Source organism: Hermetia illucens, chromosome 3 (genome assembly GCF_905115235.1).
Source record: "Hermetia illucens chromosome 3, iHerIll2.2.curated.20191125, whole genome shotgun sequence".
Taxonomy (NCBI): Eukaryota; Metazoa; Arthropoda; class Insecta; order Diptera; family Stratiomyidae; genus Hermetia; species Hermetia illucens.
Genome location: NC_051851.1, coordinates 64,056,064 through 64,074,981, shown reverse-complemented (window position 1 = coordinate 64,074,981; position 18,918 = coordinate 64,056,064). Strand labels below are relative to the sequence as shown.

Here is an 18,918-nt window from a genome sequence, read left to right as displayed (position 1 = left end):
CTCTCTGCGGCAAGCGATGGAAAAACTGTTGGAATATGGACAACAGTTGCACCATCTATTCATCGACTTTAAAGCCGCCTATGATAGCATAGCCAGGGTAAAACTGTACACGGCCATGAGAGAATTCGGTATGCTGACAACATCAAACCGCACTGGTGAAACACGAAGAAGAATACAACTTTGAGACCGTTGACAATTTCTCCTATCTAGGGTTGAAAATCACAACCGATAACAGCTACGATGAGGAAATCCGCGCACGGTTGTTGTCAGCCACCAGAGTCTATTTCAGCTTACAAAAACTGTTCCGCTCGAAACGTCTCACCATAGGATCAAAGTTCTTACTGTACAAGACAATCATCTTGCCAGTCCTCATGTATTCCTCGGAGACTTGGGTTCTTGGCAAGAAAAATTGCGAACCCTTGGCCGCGTTCAAGAGAAGAATCCTCCGAAGAATTGTTGGCCTCCTACGTGAGGATGGACGATCCCGTAGCCTACACAATGACGAAATCTATGAGCGATACCATGACCGTCCGGTTGTGGATAAAATCCGGCTCAATAGGTTACGGTGGGCGGGTCACTTAATCCGTATGGATGAGGATGATCCCACCCGGAAAGTCTATAAGGGCAATATCTATGGTAGAAAAAGAAGACGAGGCAGACCCTGCCTAAGATGGAGCGATGGCGTAGGTCAGGACGCTAGACAGCTTTTAGGCATATCGAATTGGTGGACCTCGGCGCAAAACCGGGATGTCTAGAGTTCCTTATTAAGGCAGGCCTAGACCGGATACCGGCTGTTGCGCCGTTGATGATGATGATGATGACGCAGGTACTCATTCACAGCTCAGTCAACTGGTATCCGACGTCAAACCACGATACAAATCCCACTGCCACCAGTGAGATTTGAACCGCGACCTTCCGTACGACAGCCTTGTGGTCTAACCACTCAACCATCCGTACACACTTATGCTCAAGGTTTATATATATGGTTGCTATTTGCCTTTTGGTGGGGCACAGGGCGTCAACCACGCATACGCGCATTGTATACGGCCCACTGAAAAGCGCTTCAACTCTTTCCAGGACTTTCCGAAACGCTTGCAAACCTTCTCTACTGTTTTGAGCCAAGTACTCTTGGATTCTTGGTAATTGAATTGCCGACCCTCCTTAATGTGTAATGTATCTAGTGCTACTTTCGCCTTCTGATCACCTCGTCCACAGATAGGTCTGTACACAGTAAAAGTTCTGTGTTTCGAAATAGAATCAGACTAGCGTATCCATATGGCAGGTCGTAGACAACTGTTAACGAACACTTGCAGTTTTTAGGAAACAGTGGTGGTTAGCTAGGAGTCTCACATCCCATAGAGCAAAACAGAAAGAACATTAGCACAGAATGATCTTAACTAGATCTTTGTGTGGAGATAACTACATTTCCACATTTTAGATAAAGCAGCGGATGTAGCGCTGTTAATGCTCCGATGGATATCTAATTCAGTGTCACCGTCGCCAGAAACGATGGTTCCCAGAAATGCAAAGTTATCAACGCCTTCAATGCTCTGTTCATTAATACAAATGGGGAGCGTACGATAACCCGTCAGACTGAGAACCTTGGTTTTGTTAGTGTTTATCGTCAGTCCAACTATACTTACCTCTGCACCGGTAGAAATAGCAGATATGCAGAAACTAAAGGCTAAATAACTTTGCGTGGAGACGGTTAAATGATTTCTTTTCTATTTGGGGCAACAGTTCGTATCAGCATGTTACGGTGACTAGCCACATGCAAGATCTTCCGTCATGCAGTATACCATATCATTCAAATCTCCCATCACCATCACAGTGTCACCTTTAGAAAATCATAAAGGCGGAGGTTCTCGGGGTCTCGGCAAAATAATCCGACCTTATTGGAGGAGCCAGCGGTATGCACCATCACGCAAACTATCGGTAGCAGGGAAAGTAAGAACAAGTGGATGGCACTGCGATGATGCCTTAGATGCCTTGCCTTCAGCCACATTGTGAAAACAAGTACCAGGTACCAGAGCGAATAGCCACATTAGCAGGTGCAGTGGAACTGATCCAAGTTGCTCACTGGGTAAAGCGAAGAAGGATGTGGAACATCCGTACATTGCATTCCAAACAGGTACCCGGAATGCATGAGAGCCTCTAACACAAATCTCAGATGGTGTTGATATGAATAAACATCTGCAACTAACAAGCAGCGCACAACCCACTCTGAGTTCTCCTGGATATTTGGCAAGTCTAGTTGAGAATTATCTTTCTGAGAAGAACGTCTAGTACCAGATGGGTGAGACCACGATAGGTATATTATCACAGCGGAGTTACCACAAAGCTCGCTACTTGGTCTCCTGCGGTGAAATGGTATGTATAATGGAGTACTTACGCGTCCCATCCCAGAAGAGACTACCATTGTCCAATAACCTGGCGATAATTGCTGCAGCAAAACACCCAGAAAATGTGGAGGTTCAACCAACGGAGTGGAATCCGAAGTCCAAACGGTAGAAAGGAAAACATAGCCGAAGAACGGCCAATATACGTTTGTCTCTAGACTGGGTGTCAAATACTTCATCTCAAACTGAGCTTTAAAGAACACTATGCATACTGTAATGCATGCCAAAAAGCAGCTAGTTGTAGTTGCTTGTTGCCGGCGGGACGAAACACTTTAGAAAATTGCGTTTAGCCGGAGTGGTGTCATCCATTCTGCTTTACGTGTCGCCTATGTGGGCGGAGACGCTTGCAAGCTCTCATAGATGGAATCAGGTGAACCTAGTTTACAGGTTGGTGACTCTGAGAGTTTACAGCGCATATCAAACCATATCAAATGAGGCAGTACTGGCGGTGGCGGGCATGTACTCAGTCAATATTCTAGCAAATGAAATGCATGTAAGACGTATGGAAGGGGCACAAATAACACAGGAATGTGGCAAGGTAGAGTCGTATTATCTCTGACAACGCAGATGGGACGAGTCTTCGATGTGTGGGTGGACGCACAGGTCCCAACATTAACGTATCGATATGCAACATTACCCAGTTCTTCACGGAATACGATAATTACTACAGTCAGTATCTACACCAATTTGGGCTGGATGATTCACCGAATTGCCGTGTATATGGCACACCGCAGGGTGCAGAGCGCGTGGTTTTCTACTGCCCAAGGTTCGTGATGCGAACTGCTGTAAGCTTCAAGTATGATGACAGTGAGCCTAAAACATCGTTCACGATGGAAAGAAGGATCGAGAGGCAAGCGCTGGGGAAGAGTATGATCCCGGAGAATATAATTGCTGAGATCGTAAATATTAAACTCTATTATAAATTGTAATACAGAATGAGCTAGCGAAAAAAAGAGGAAGAAATCTCATACATTATTATAAAGGTAGTGATCTGCCCAGAACTGAGCGATTTAAATACCTCGGGTCAACGCTATCAGCCAATGGAGAACTGCGTTATGAAATTGCTTCACGCATTAACGCAACCTGGATGAAGTGGCGCTCCACAACTGGTGTTCTTTGTGATCGACGTATCAACGAGCGTCTCAAATCTAAAATCTATCGCAATGTCGTCCGTCCAGTTACTCTCAATGGTTCTGAGTGTTGGCCGACTATAAAGGCAATGAACGACGTCTTGCGGTAATGGAGACGAAGATGCTACGTTGGACTAGTGGCATCACACGTTTACATCACATCCGAAATGAGGATATCCGCGATCGTTATGGGGTTGCACCGATCTTGGAAAAGTTGCGAGAGAGGCGTGTTCGATGGTATGGTCACGCAATTCGTGCAAACGAGAATTCACTTGCCAAGATTGGTCTGAACATCGAAGTCGATGGTAAACAACCAAAAGGCAGACCTAAGCAACGGTGACTTGATACGCTGGATGGGGATTTGAAAGCCTCGGGATTGCACCCAGATCAGGCATTCGATAGAACCAAATGGCGAAGCCGATCACGATGAGTCGACCCCGCTTGTGAACGGGACAAAGGCTGGAGAAAAAGAAGAAGGAATAGTCCAATCGACATTTTATTATAGTTTCCCTGCGCACGCTTACGTTGCTGCTTCTACCTATTTTGGGATCCGGGTTAATTTTCCGCGCTCTTCGTTATGCCACTGCATAATAATCAACAGACCAGTTTTGTTGGTTCTCCTTACACTTTCAAGTTTTAATGAAGCGGGCTACCTTTTTTCTCTCTGAGTGTAACATACATGTTTACTTAATTATCTAAATGATTTTTCCCTTGCATCGCTTGAGTTTTTACTAATGCTATTTCTAGTTTCACCATCACTGGGCTGACAATTCACAAGGCAATTGTTGTGTCTACAGAATGTTCTTAATCAGAATCGATTTTAGACTTTGATTATTTTCATCAACTGAAGGGGAAGTCCCTCCATTATTATCGTCATTACTAGTTGCAAGGCATGACTGCGCATTATTCATATTTTTCGTATTGAATTTTGGCCCCTTCGGACAAAATTCCTGGAATTTTACTTGAAGTAGAATAGATTCTGATTATTTTATGATTTTCTCTTTCAAGTGATGGAGGCCATCCTCAATATATATGTACAAAGCTTAGTGGAGCCTGTCGTGCTTGGAATTTCAGGAACTCAATGATTAATGCAAAGCGAATATTATTAGTAAGCTACTACGCAGTTAATATTATTCTTCTATAGTAGCAATCGTTATGCAGCCACAAAACCTTAAAACCAGAATTCACTTTAAACCTTGGTTGCTGAGATTATCAAGTGATCAAAGCCCCTCCATTATTATCTCTCTTTGGTTAGTTCAAGTGCAAAATTGCAAATTATTCATCTTCGTTTTGGCAAGAAATGTTAGACTCTACTGAGAACCATAATGAATGCGAACTTTTTGATTATTTCTTTCGGAAGTGCCATACAAACGTTCGAAGCCAGCTTTATCATTTACAATTTAGCTGAACCTCGATCAGTTACGATTGGGATCGGAGAAACAGTACACTCAGTTTAACGCGAAAATTCCTAACTAACATCATGTGGATGATACTACCGCTAATGTACATCATATGGACTGCAAATAAGTGCTATGCTGGGGAAAGTCCTGCATCTATACGTAGTGAACAAGGACTAATGATGAAAAGTTTCATAAATGAATCAACCAACCCTTGTGATAATTTTTACGAATATGCGTGTGGTAACTGGGCGAACCAACAAATTTTTGAAAAAAACACACGCTGGTTCGGGGTTCTCAATGTACTAACAAAAAAAGTTAACAGATTTATTGAAGAAGTGATTTTATTTAATAACTATACATCTCTGTTAAGTGCGAAAAATCAAAAGATAATGGAAAGCAGTGAAGTGAAAACTGTACAAAGATACTTTTCGATATGTCGAGAACAGAAAAAGTTGGAGCTTAAGCCGTACATTGAAGCTTGGGGTATTCCAGGTGGCTGGCCGGTTTTGAATTCCAGCTGGAGTGATCAGACATTTGATTGGATAAATATCACGGCACAACTGAAGCTGATCGGCGGTGAATCTCTTACTGATGTTCGCGTTGGACCTCATTATGAAAATGCAACGCGAAATGCAATTTATATTCTTCCGGCCGCGTTTCCCGTTTTTCAACCTATCATGTTTGAAGAGAATCCCTTCATTAAAGTGGTAGTCTCTAAAATGATATCCACAATATTTAAGTCGTTTAGATTAGACGAACCTGCTCTCAACAAAACCGTGTCAGATGTACTGTCATTCGAAAGCAAGTTAGCTAGCATTTACCCCAAAGATAGTGAAGATGCAGAGGAGCCCGAGAACATGACTTTGGAAAGATTACAAGAACTTTTGCCGGATATCGATTTCCAGCGATTTTTAAGCCACGTATCAACTCAAGTAATTAACGAGACCCAAGAGATAATTATTATTTACCGACCATATTTCACAAATCTTCTAGAACTATTAAACCAAACCGAATCTGGAGTTTTAGCAAACTTCTTTTTATACAGATTTTGCCTACAAATTGGTACTTTGCAGCCTGTTGATATCTACTGTAGAGATGAAGTTATAAAGCATATGGGCTTCGTTCTTGGACACATTTACAATACGGCCTTCAACCAGATAAGGGACAACGAAGACGTTAAGATGATTGCGCAGAGCATAAAAATGGTATTCGCTAACGTTATACGAAAATTCGACTGGATTGATTCGGACACAAAAATGGAAGCATTAACTAAGCTCGATAAGCTACTACTGAAGGTTGGTGCCTCTGATGATGACTTAATGTTCAGCAAGATAAAGGAGGAATTTTCACTTATTGATCTCGATCTCAACGATTATTACAGAAGCTACTTTAAACTCAAAGCACACTCTTTTCAAAAGTTATTCAGAACATTGCACAAAGCCAACGAAAGGAGCGACACAAACTACAATACAGCAATGGTGAATGCATTCTACGAGAATTCACAAAATCAAATGTTGATCCCCACGAATTTACTGCAAACTCCAGTATACAACTTCTACTTTCCATACAGTGTTAAGTATGGTGCGCTAGGATCGATCTTGGGACACGAAATCACCCACAGCTTGGATGAAACCGGACGAATGTATGACTCAAAAGGCACAGTCCGAGAATGGTGGACTGAAAAATCAGAAGAAGAATATATAAATCGAACAGAATGTTTGGCGGCCCAATATGCCAATTTCACACCCACTTCTTTAAACACTTCGGCAAGCAGTATAGCAGAAAACACTCTTGATGAAAATATTGCTGACAATGGTGGAATTCGTCAATCGTATAAGGCTTACAAGGATTGGTTTGCGAAGCATTCCGACGAACAGGAAACCTTGCCGCATCTTAACCTAACCAATACACAACTTTTCTTCCTGAGTTTTGCCCAGTTCTATTGTGAAAAAATCGAATCGGCTTCATCGTTTGTACGTACACTAACTAACGAACACAGTTTAGGTGAAAGTCGTGTCATTGGAACATTATCCAATTTCGAAGAATTTTCAAAAGAGTTCAACTGTCCGGTTGGATCGAAAATGAATCCTGCTGAAAAGTGTCGAGTGTGGTAGTTAGAGGGATTGCAAGTAAAGCTTGGAAAATAAATGCTTTAGTAAACAATTCTAAATGGTGTTTTTTTTATAAAACTCAAATATTTCAGTTGTCACACTGATACTTGATTCGACCTTAACTGGCACTAAGTGTCAAGCAGATACTAGCTACTTAAAAGATACAGTGGAATTTCAGTGGTGGTGACCAGTGGTGGGTTATTAATGAGATCCGCAGAGTTACTCCCGCATATCGAAAACGTTTGCTGAATGGTATATTATATATGGACATAGTTTGAACCAAACTACGTGAGAATCACAGGGCACCCAGGCAAGTCGCAAGGGATGCAGATGCAACACTTGTAGCTGGCAATATTATGTAAGAGTAAGGGAGATTATAGCCTCCCTCCGGAGGACGCCAGTTTTTAAGATGTGGTTGAAAACAAAAACCAGTCGGGACAGCGGAAATTAGACACTTCTATACATGAAGCGCCTAACTATAAAAGGTTTTGTGTTCATCTTACGTGAGAAACTCTCTATACGCGATTTTCCATTTTTACATAACTAAGAATAAATTGATCTAAGGTACCTTCTCGCATTTCCACTTTATACATATATATATTATGTACGTAAATTAAAAACCACTGGTAACCGGGTACACACATATCTATTATACAGGGTGCGGCAGCATAACTTCCTTTTTTAAAATGAGCGCCACTCAGTTAGTTGATGTCATAGTGGAGTGCTAGTGGTCTCGTTCAAGAGGGGATACTGTAACGTTTTGTCCCGACATGGCTCAGTCGCCATCATGCGTTGGAATAGTGAGGAGCGTGCCTTCGCCGTTGAGGTTTGCTTTTCAAGCGGATGTTCGGTTATTGCAACACAGCGTGCATTTCGGAATCGCTTTAATTTAGCCCCGTTGGCTCCGTCCCAGACCGCAAGTGCGACTAAAGGAAGAACTGGAGTCCCTCGGCCCGTTAGATCACCTGAGAACATTGAAGCAGTGAGAGCGTCAATGTTGCGATCGCCACTGCGTTCTGCGCGCAAACACGCATCTGCCCTTGGACTATCCGATCGTTCTGTGAGAAGAATTCTTCGTGATGATCTTCATTTTCATCCCTATAAGATGGCGACAGTGCAGGAACTTTCAGAACGTGACTTCAATTCTCGGATGAATGCGTGTGAGCTTCTTCTTGATGTCGTTCCCGAGGGTGCTATTGTTTTTCTAGCGATGAAGCCCATTTTCATTTGTGTGGGTCGGTTAACAAACAAAACATGCGCTACTGGGCTGACACCAACCCTCGAGAATTGCATCAAAAGCCTTTGCATTCACCCAAAGTCACAGTGTGGTGTGCAATTTCCTCAGCTGGAATTATTGGTCCCTGTTTTTTTGAGGAAAATGAGGTTACAGTGACAGTGAATTCGGACCGGCTACAAATTTTGGATTTGGGGTACACTTGGTTCCAACAAGAGTATAACACTTCAAGAGTATCGATGGTTGTTTTGAGGGAACACTTTCCAGAGCGCCTTATCTCAATTAGAGGCGATTTGGAATGGCCGGCACGCTCTCCCGATCTGTCCCCTTGTAATTTTTTTCTATGGGGTTTTTTGAAATCCCGTGTTTATGTGAACCGTCCAAGAACCCTACAAGATTTGAAGACCAACATCCAAGAAGAAATTGCCAACATAACACCTGCTATGCTAACAAGAGTCATGACAAACGCCAGAAATCGGTTTACGCAATGTATGGAGAATGGGGGATGGCACCTAACAGATTTGATCTTCAAAACAATGTAAATATGTACCTACGTTATAAAAAATAAATAAATATTTTCCGATGCATACAATAGTTTTTATTGAGTTTTGAAAAAAGGAAGTTATGCTGCCGCACCCTGTATTATCATAGTTACTCCCGGAAGATTTATGAAGACATACATATATACACATTTATACCTCGAGTAATTGACACTGAAATGCAAATAATTACAAAGAGCCAAAAAAGGGGAAACTAAAACGTCGCCATAGACCTCGTCGTTCATATTAATTTCCTTTATATGATGATGACGTCATACATGCCTTAGGGTGCCAACAATTTTCTTGAAATGCGGAACTTCTATAACTTCGTTAATAATAGTCGGATTGCCTTCAAACTTTTCAGAGTTATGTTCCGTATTATCGCCTATGTTGATTTTGTACTTCTGGAATGAACTTAGGGAAGGGGATGGGTTTCGGTAAATTTCTAAAACATGGTAACATACTATCATTAACTTTAGTTGCACAGATATCGGAAAGGATTGTATTTTGAGGCCTAAATTTCACATAATTGGATCATTGTGATTTTTTTTAGATTTTTCGGTTGGGTAGGTTCTCAAAACGAGACCTGTTTCGCTTTTTGGGGTACACATTTTGACCCTTCACTCCCCCTATGTTTCATCTAATATCAGAAATAAGATCAGTTTCGGAAAGTACTAATCGAGCCCTTTCATTTGATACTCCACCTTACCATATTTTATGAAAAAAAATTTACACCCTCCTTTCGCATGTGTAGGGAGTGCCTCTTCAAACTCAATACAAAGTGGCGCCACACGCTGAATGTAAAGGGACACATATGTTCTTACCAAATTTTGTGACAATCGCTTCAGCTGTTTCCAAATAAATCGGGCGACAGACAGACAGACAGACGCGTGGACAGACGGGCAGACTGACAGACAGACATTGAACTGATTTTAAAAAGGTTTTGTTTCAGCTTCCTGTCTGTCCATCCATCTATCTGTCTTTTTTTTTCGTTGGAAGGTGGAAAGCTTCAAAAGCTACCGTAGGCTCCCGCCAGATGGTTATCTGGGACTCCTACCCACCCACACTCCTTCTCCTTACACTCTCTCCGGCGGACTCCCATATGGTAGTACGTCGCGGGACTGGATCAGAATTTATCCTGCACTGGCGTTAGGGTTCGTGCTCCTCGCTCGCTCCTTCTTCCGGCTAGCTTCCTCCTGTCAAAGCTTCCTATGGATAGCTTCCATGATATTTCGATTGCAGTCCATATCCATTTCAATTTCAAGATATGATTCATCATATTTTTCAGAGTGAGCTTCCCTGTTTTAGTTTCTAATGCGGCTCTATTGACTACGAACCTCGGGCATTGAAATAACACGGGTTCTGCGCCCCCTGCAATGTTCGGGCACTTTGGACAATATGGTGACTTGTCATACCCAAATCGACAGAGGTATGCTCGATAACCTCCACGTCCACTAAACACTTGTGTTAGGTCAAAACCTACTTCACCGTGGGGTCGCTCAATCTATCTTCGAATATCCCATGTAATTCTGTATGCTCATCGAACTTTCTCTCATTCATTCGACCTCACCTGCCCCGCGGCGATAGTTTCACCCTACACGAACTGTCATCGACAGATAGAAGGTTCTCCGTTGAGATACGCTCCATACCGCAGACCGGTTCATTGGATATTGATCGATCGGTACAACATGTTCGAAGTGCAGTTAAGCGATATGCAGCTTCCATTTTTCTTCTATATTCTTCCTTTTCCAGTGCATCCGCTTACACGGGGGGTTGCATACAGTAGGATCGAGCTGACCACACTAAAAACAAGCAGGCGATGACTCGGCCTTGGACCACCTATGTTCGGTTGCATTCTCGCGAGCAGCGTTCCGTTTTTATATGCCGTAGTTACTGCACCCCCCGATGTGTTTCACACACCAGTCACTGGTCGAGCATTACGTTTACTATCGGTCTATCCGTCCGTCACACCCACTTTCTCAGAAACGGTTACTCCTATTGTTACGAAATTTGGTAGGAAAGTGGGAACTGTCAATCCCCTTACATGCAATTTGTAACATCGGTCAATGTTGAGTTGAAGGGAGGGCAGGGTCCCCATATGTTCAAAAGGCATGTGTATTTTTTTCCACCAAATATAGAATAGAACTTTTCGAAGCAGACTTTAGTTTTGACATTGGCTGCAAAGGATAGGAATGCAGAAGTCTAAAAGAGGTCGATTATTTCGAGGACGCATTTTCAGAAACTACCCATCCCATATCTGAAAAAAACTCATGATTTTTCATGCACATGACATCTAGGACTCCAAGTACTCCCCGTTGCGATACCTAGTGAAATAAAATTAATAATAATATAATATGATAGTAGACTCATGGAATTGCAATAAGACTTTAATAGGAAGACTTTAACAGCAAGCACCATATTGGACAATTTGGTGAAAATCCTACTATTATTAGCAATATAGTAGCTAGAGTATTCGCTTTTCTCCCACACACAGCTGTGATGCGTCCCATCATAACATAAGGCTCTATTGCGTGATGACAGGCTTTGAGCAGAAAGTACGACAGAACGAAGCTTAATAGGAGGAGGAGGAGCTGAGTGGTTAGAGCACAACGCTATCGTACGGAAGGTCGCGGTTCAAATCTCACTCGTGGCAGTGGAATTTCTATCATAATTTGACTTCAGGTACCAGTCGACTCAGCTGTGAATAAGTAATAATAATAATAATCGTTGGCGCAACAATCCAATTGGATCAGGGCCTTGAAATGTGTTAGAGCACTTCATTCAAGACCGTAACGGGACACTACAGTACACTGTAGGAGGCAATGTGGTCAGCATTGCACTCGCCCGAGATTATTACCCTAATTTGACTCAGGTACTCATTCACAACTGAGTCGACTGGTATCCGACGTCAAGTCACGATACAAATTCCACTGCCACCAGTGAGATTTGAACCGCAACCTTCCGTACGACAGCCTTATGCGCTAACCACTTAGCTATCCGGACAATGAATAAGTAACTGAGTCAAATAAGGGTAATAATCTCGGGCAAATGCAACGCTGACCACATTGCCTCCTACAGGGTTTCTTTAATCCTGTAATGTACCGTTGTAGTCTTGAACGAAGCGCTCTAACACACTTCAAGGCCCTGGTCCAATTGGATTCTTGCGCCAACGATCATTATTATTATTATTAATAAGATTCAAGGAACCGTGTGTACAGGTGCCACTGGGGCTCTGCAATTCTGTGCGGCAGATGCTCTCGATGTACTCCTGCATCTCCTCCCTCTAGGCCTCCAAATTAATTACGTTTTAGCGTGCAGTGCCATCAGATTACGTGAGTCCGGGTACTGGACAGCGAAGCCATACGGACGAAGTACCTCGAAAAATTTGAGCATTCCCCACGGACTATGCCACACGCAGGCTGCACTTCACGAGAAACTTTGCTGTGAACTTTCCAATCAGGGCAAGTGGAAGACCGACGGCGTGTTGCAAGGCTATGATACATGATCTGGGGGGGTTTTATCGATTACACACTGTGTATTCGAGTCGCATAATCTCCCAGGTTTCGTCAGTGCATTCCAAGCGGATATACTCCCGATACTGGAAGCCAATCGGTGACCAAGGTATGATCCCAGTTCCAAACGTAACATTGCCATTCCAACCAACAGCCAAGCGGCCATCAAAGTCTTGTACTCAACTACCACATACTTCTGGCTGGTGAGGCAACGCAAAGACGCGCTGAGCAGTCTGGGTGGCACGCTCAAAGTCAACCTCCTCTAGGTTTTCGGTCATAGGAATATAGAGGGGAATGAGTAGACTGACGGATTAGCTCGGCGGGGCTCTGCTTTGGCAGACCTAAAACAAGTACAATCGCTATTGACTCTCAGGGGTGACATTACTTAGCAGTCGCGGGCCTCAGATGGCGAAGGCTCATCACCCGTGCCGAGTCAGTATAATTCGCATTACACTTCTTTTGCGATCGCCCAGCTCTCAGGCTACGGACACTAAGTAAACCATTCTTTGGGGATCTCAGTAACAGTAGTCACGGAGTGTGTGGCATCAAAACGGTGCACCACAGCGCTAATTGGACTCCTCGGAGCAGACACTGATACCTACTTACCTTTCTCTCCGCGTATTTCCACTCAACGTCAAGCAGAAATATCGAGTATTCCCTTCAGTTTATAATGGAAAACCAAACATGTTTCCGTGATCAGCTCATCCTTGAATGCAAGGTTCTGACGAATCACCTTATATAAGTACCATCCCAGCATTGGTGGCTCTCCATCCGCACTCTTTAAGCAAAGAGCTCCCCAGGACACAGCTATTTGTTCGATAGATAGGAACCAGAAACAATTCATATAATTCTCGTAAGTTGGTTTAGACATTCACTTATCGTCTATATCCGCTGCTGGTCGTTTTCCAAATCGTTCTTCGATCACAGCGATATTGCAATTGCATATGCCAGTGGGAAAGGGTTTCCGGCGACGCATTTTGTACTATCTTCAGTAAAAACGCGTGATCGCGCAAAGTGAAAAAGCACCACCACAAGAAAGCAATTGACCTACTCCTTCCGGCTGTGGGCTTTGAGCGATGGACTTACAATCCGTCACTCAGTAAAAACCAACCAAACAGCCAAGATAGAATTCATATTACGAGAACGCACTAATGAAGAATTGCCAACGCTGATAGATCCTGGAATGTTAGATCAAAGTTCGAGCATTCCAGGACACGAATTTAAAGGGTTGCGAGATAACCGATATGAGGACGCAGACAATCGACACATAACATCAAGAGATTGCTCGGTGACTTCAACACCAAGGTCGAGAAAGAGGAGATATATCGAAGAACAACCGAGAGGAACCGTATCCACGATATATCAAATGACAAGGACCAACGCCTAATTGAATTTTCAAGTGGCAGAAATTTCTTCGTCACATTGACATGCTATCCATACACGGGCATATACAAAAGGACCTGAGCGTCCGCAGATGGCACTTTCTTCAACTAGATGGACCACGTTCTCATCACAGAAGCCATTCAACATCTTCGACGTGTGATCATATCTAGGAACAAACGGCAGCTCCAACCACTACATGGTAAAAGACGTTTTCAAGTGCTGAATCTTAAAGATCGGGAACCAACCCAAGGCCAAGGCGCAATATAGTGACAGTTTCGTGATTTTTTTTTAATTTATCGACTGAGTAGCTTATAAGAATGGGTCCGTTTTGCATCAAATATCAGAACTGTGAAATGCTTTGAAAAATACAAATCAAATTTTGATACCCCACATGACTATATTCGGGGTTCATAGACACCAGCTTCCCACCAAATTTCGTATCAATAACCGTTTCTGAGAAAAGTGCGCGTGGCAGACATACCGAGAAACTGGCTACAGCGAAAAAAGCGTCTAACATCAGCTCGTTGATCGCTAGAATGCTACCGAACGTAGAGAGCCCAAGATAGAGCCGTCCACAACTAATTCTTCTATTGTTTATGTCGTTTTGTCCGGCTTTTTCTTACCAGCGACAACTCATTTTAAGGTGTTGTGTAAACACAAAACCTTATAGGTTATAGCGATTGACACCAAATTTGGTAGAAAGGTGGGAACTGTGAACGCTCACGCATATAGTGAGTGACATCGTTTTACGTTAAATTTAAGGCGGGGCCCCATACATGCAAAAGAGGGATGTAAATTTTTTTTCATCAAATATAGTCATGTAGGCAATCAAATGAAAGGTCTCGGTCAGTAATCCGGTCTTAGTTTTGACATTTGTTCGAAAGGCGGGGAGTGCGGGGGGTTGAAAATGATTGTTTCTTTAACGGATCCATTCTCAAAACCTACCCAATCGAAAAATCTGAAAAAAATCAAGAAGTTGTCACTATATGGTGCCTAGGCTCCGAAATACCCTCTATACCGATACCTCTTCAAATAAAGTTAATAATAGTACATTACTATAATTTTTAGTAATTGGCAGGAAGACCCCCTTAAGTTCACCCTAGAATCACGAAATTTCGCAGCAATGTAGGCCCCTACCAAATTTGGTTGGAATCGCTATTGCTAACAAACTTATAATAGGTCAAAACTGTCGCTTCTGTGCAAATTCAAGACTTTGAATGTCAATATCACTTGAAAGTGGATATTTTCACATAACATTTGCGTATATTACCTGCTACATACTAATGGGACAAATGCACACTCAAATCTCTTTAAAAAAGAAATACACAGAACCTTCTTACCTGAAGCGTCTAGCTTCCAGTTTCCCGACTCGTTAAAGTGTTTACCACGGTGTTATTATACACAGCACCTGTGTGGGCAACCGCACTGGGTAAGGTCAACATTAGAAGAAAAATAGCATGAGCATATCAACTTAATGTCCGACCCAACGACATCCGACGACGAAGCATGTATAATAGCTAAGATGACACTTATCTTCGGAGAGGGAAAGGAATACCATCACGAATAACAGTTAAATACTGATTCAGTTCCGCGACATAATACCATACCCCATCTTCCCATAACCCTGCCGCCGAGCCAGACGAACGGCTGAAGGGACAATAGAGCCGATCAGCAACAAAAAGGGTGTGGCTATAAAGAAGCCCGTAAAACCCTCTAGCCCAACATTCAGCGTGATGGGATGATTCAGCGACGGCTAACAGCTTCCAGCGAGCTCTGAATGTGAATGCAATTCTCGCAGTCACTCGCGAGACACTGCTGCAAATCGGCGGTAGAATAGGTGATAAAAATTCAGGACGGACATGTTCGCTGAGTTGTTCGAAGTGTACATTTCCGAGGAGATACTTCCCGCAGCATAGAAGCGGCAGAATTTGCTACCGCTGCCTAAGACTAGTAAACCCTCAGGTGAGCCATCCTCCTACAGATATATACATATGTCTTCGGGACGCTGTAGGGAAAATGCTAGATCGGGTCCAAGTTACAATAAATTGCTCCTGGTAATGAAAAAAAAAGTGAATAGTAAGTTTTTTATTCCTCATATACCGGTATTTCGAGCACCAGTTGCCCTCTTTCTCAGTGAGTTTTTGTTCTGATAGTTGAGAACCAACGAAGCCGTACAGATCGGCAGTATACATTCCGTAGAGCCAAATCAACTATTGATGCCATCAAATTGTTTCCTCAGTTGATCGAAGATGGTATTTACGAAAAGGATGACCTTGGACGTGAGAAATGCACTCAATTCGAACAAATGGAACCAAATACGGGAATCCCCGCCGAAAATTGGTATTTCCGTCTATCTCGCTGCTATTGCCGATAACTACATGAGCGAAGGTTCTCGTATGCCAAAGATAATGAACCCCAGTAGAAAGTTGTTTTCCCAAATGTCCCACAGAGCTACATACTAGGCCCACTGCTGGCGTACATCATGTGTGTATTTGAGGTGGGGGAAAGAAAAGTTTCTGAGCACTCGGGCGGTCGATTATACTTTATTCCCCGTCTAACGGAATACCCCGGATTCATTTATGTATCACAGGATTTCCATTAACGGATGTGATGCTACCCACTGAAGCTGGAGTACATCAGCACCAAAAATCGAGGCGAGGCACTCACATCGAAAATGTTGTATAGATCCCGCTACGTTATTACAGGAAGGATACGTATCACTTTGGAGAATTGCTATGCTGAACATATGCCCAGCTAGTGAATTATGGCCTGTCAGAATGACATGAGGAAAATTGGCGCCTCTTTTACTAAGGTGTCAGAAATTTCCTTTCTCTCTACACCACAATAGCCGAAAGTAGTTCCACAGTATTGCATATAGGAATAAAGTTCAGTCAGTTTCTACATTTTTGAATGATTTTTTGGAGTGATCAAGGGACTATTCAGCGTCCTCAATGCAGCTTGACTATCGCAACAGATTGCGATGCGCCGCGTTCCAACCGCTCATCAATCACCCAGATCGCCCCGCTTAGGATCGAATGTACTTCAACTTGAAAGACCGTTGCATATTGTTCCAACTTCTCATTTTTATTCGAAAGGCAGACTCCTACTCAAGAACCCAGTTCGATTTTTGAGCCACCAGTCTAGAAGACGTGGCTATATCCTGCCACGCTTTCTTTTCTTTCTTCCCAGCCCCCAACAAACAGATGTATGGGGATCGCAGAATCAGAAAGTATTGTGGAACTGGATTCAGTTCTTCCAGTGCCACTTACAATGCTCTCTCCTCTGCACGTTCATTGTTTTTCCGTAGATCCGATTGTTATTGTCTATGCGCTTCTCTCATTACGGTGCTAAATAAATACAAATGTGATACAAATTTACAACTGTGCTGGATGTCATGCTCGAGGAGTCGGAAATACCTAGACGCACCATTCTTTGCACTGCCACTAGCTTACAGTGAGATATATGGTTGCCATTCACACCTTGATGAAATACAACGCGTCAACCATACCTTCGCTTCATTGCTCGCGGTTACCTGAAATGCATTCAGCACCCCCAACGACTTCAAGAGGCGATGGCGCTCCTCTACTACTATTCTGTGCCAAGTGCCCTTAGGGTTACCCACCCCTCGGGCATTGTGGGAGAGTGGATTCCTGTGTATGACGTAGCCCACAATGAAATTGTTGCCCCTTCTTAATGTGTGACGGACACTGCCGACCAAGTTCTCTGTTTGAGATAGTGTCAGGCCAGCGTACTGAGATGTTACGACGCAGACATGTATTGAGGAAAGCTTGGAACTTTTGAGTAACAGTTGAGTTCACTTTTCATGTGCTTGTGGCACAGCAGGATTAACAACATTCGAAATTTATTTCGAATGTTGTTAATGCAACGGACAGATACCACCGCCGGCGCTCTCCGTGGCATATTCAAACTCGCCGCAAGAGGGGAAAGCTGACATCTGCCAGGATGAATCGCCACAAAAACATCCTACGCAGGCCAAGACTCACGTCCACTTGCCTGTAACCGTAGGTGTTAATTCGCGAGGAATTTGCCGCCCACGAATTTTAAGGGTTGCAGGAATAGCCGATAGTGCCGGGGTACGTGAAGAACTGAAACCTCCGCACCATTATCTACAAGATAACTGTGCTTGCAGAGATGGTCATAAATTGTTAGGCGACGTGGCGTTGCGCACTGGGTGGCCGTTGTCAGGACCCCCCGCGGACCTAGTTTTTTGTGGTAGGCGCAAATTTACATATGAGCGTACGTCTGGTAGCTTTATCGCCGAATCTACGATGGTACCAACAAATGATTCGGTCCGTAGGTTGTCCTGATGCTACTCCCATATAGCAAGACAGAGTGAAGACTTGCACAGAACAGTCTCAATTTAATCCTATTGTGAAGATAACTGCATTTCCAGAAACTAAATAGGGCAATGAAAGCATGACAAGCGCTATTTATAAACCGGATAGCCTACATTTCGGTGCCACAATTAACAGAAACTACGCTTCCTAAATATACAATATACGCGTAGTCAAAGTGTTTGAGAAAAGATGCCATTGTCCATCGAAATATTCTGCGTCCCCCAGACAATTCAGTATGAAGACCATCACCGATAACAAGAAGAAATAATATTGGTAACAGGATACAACCTTGGCGGACTCCGGATTATCCGGACCATCCGCAGATAGTAGCCTTTAAATTCTCCGGAGTGTCCTAGCGCGCAAAGCACTCCAGATACATTCTTTGTTGACGCTGCCGAAAGCAAAAGCGAAAAGTAGAGGTCTGAGCTCTGTCCACGACTCCAACGTGATCCACAAGGCGTGTACGTGGTTAATGCAAGAGGATTCGGAACGGACGTCAGTTCGTGTCCGCATATTGCGGTGATTAATCGTTTGGATCTGACAGCCCCAGTTTGAGCAAAGGGATTGTAGGTTTCATTTAACATTAAGTGATGGACGGTGTGCTCTGCCTTCAGATCAGCAAGCAACGATCTCTCCTATATCGCAGAACGCTGAAGGCAACAACATTGGGAACGCTCAGGGAAGTGTCGGTGGATACACGGGCCATAAAGGAGTGTTTGGAAAAACGACTCGGTGAGATCAATTGCAATGTTATCCAGTTTCTCACGGAGCATGGAGGATCTCCTGAGTAACTGTACAAGATTGAACTGGACATCTCACCGGATTGTCCAAACTGCAATGCAAAGCAAATAT

At 43.4% G+C, this 18,918-nt stretch overlaps 2 protein-coding genes across 3 annotated transcripts in view; one reads left to right on the top strand and one right to left on the bottom strand.

The window, feature by feature from the left end:
• The window catches only part of LOC119652553, a 503,388-nt gene that overhangs the window by 423,471 nt on the left and 60,999 nt on the right, over positions 1-18,918 (bottom strand). The window lies entirely within an intron of this gene.
• LOC119652550 (neprilysin-4-like) lies at positions 4,928-7,086 on the top strand. Its single transcript, XM_038056753.1, has one exon. It carries the CDS (start codon positions 5,010-5,012, stop codon positions 7,041-7,043), a length of 2,034 nt encoding a protein of 677 aa, XP_037912681.1. The 5' UTR covers positions 4,928-5,009; the 3' UTR covers positions 7,044-7,086.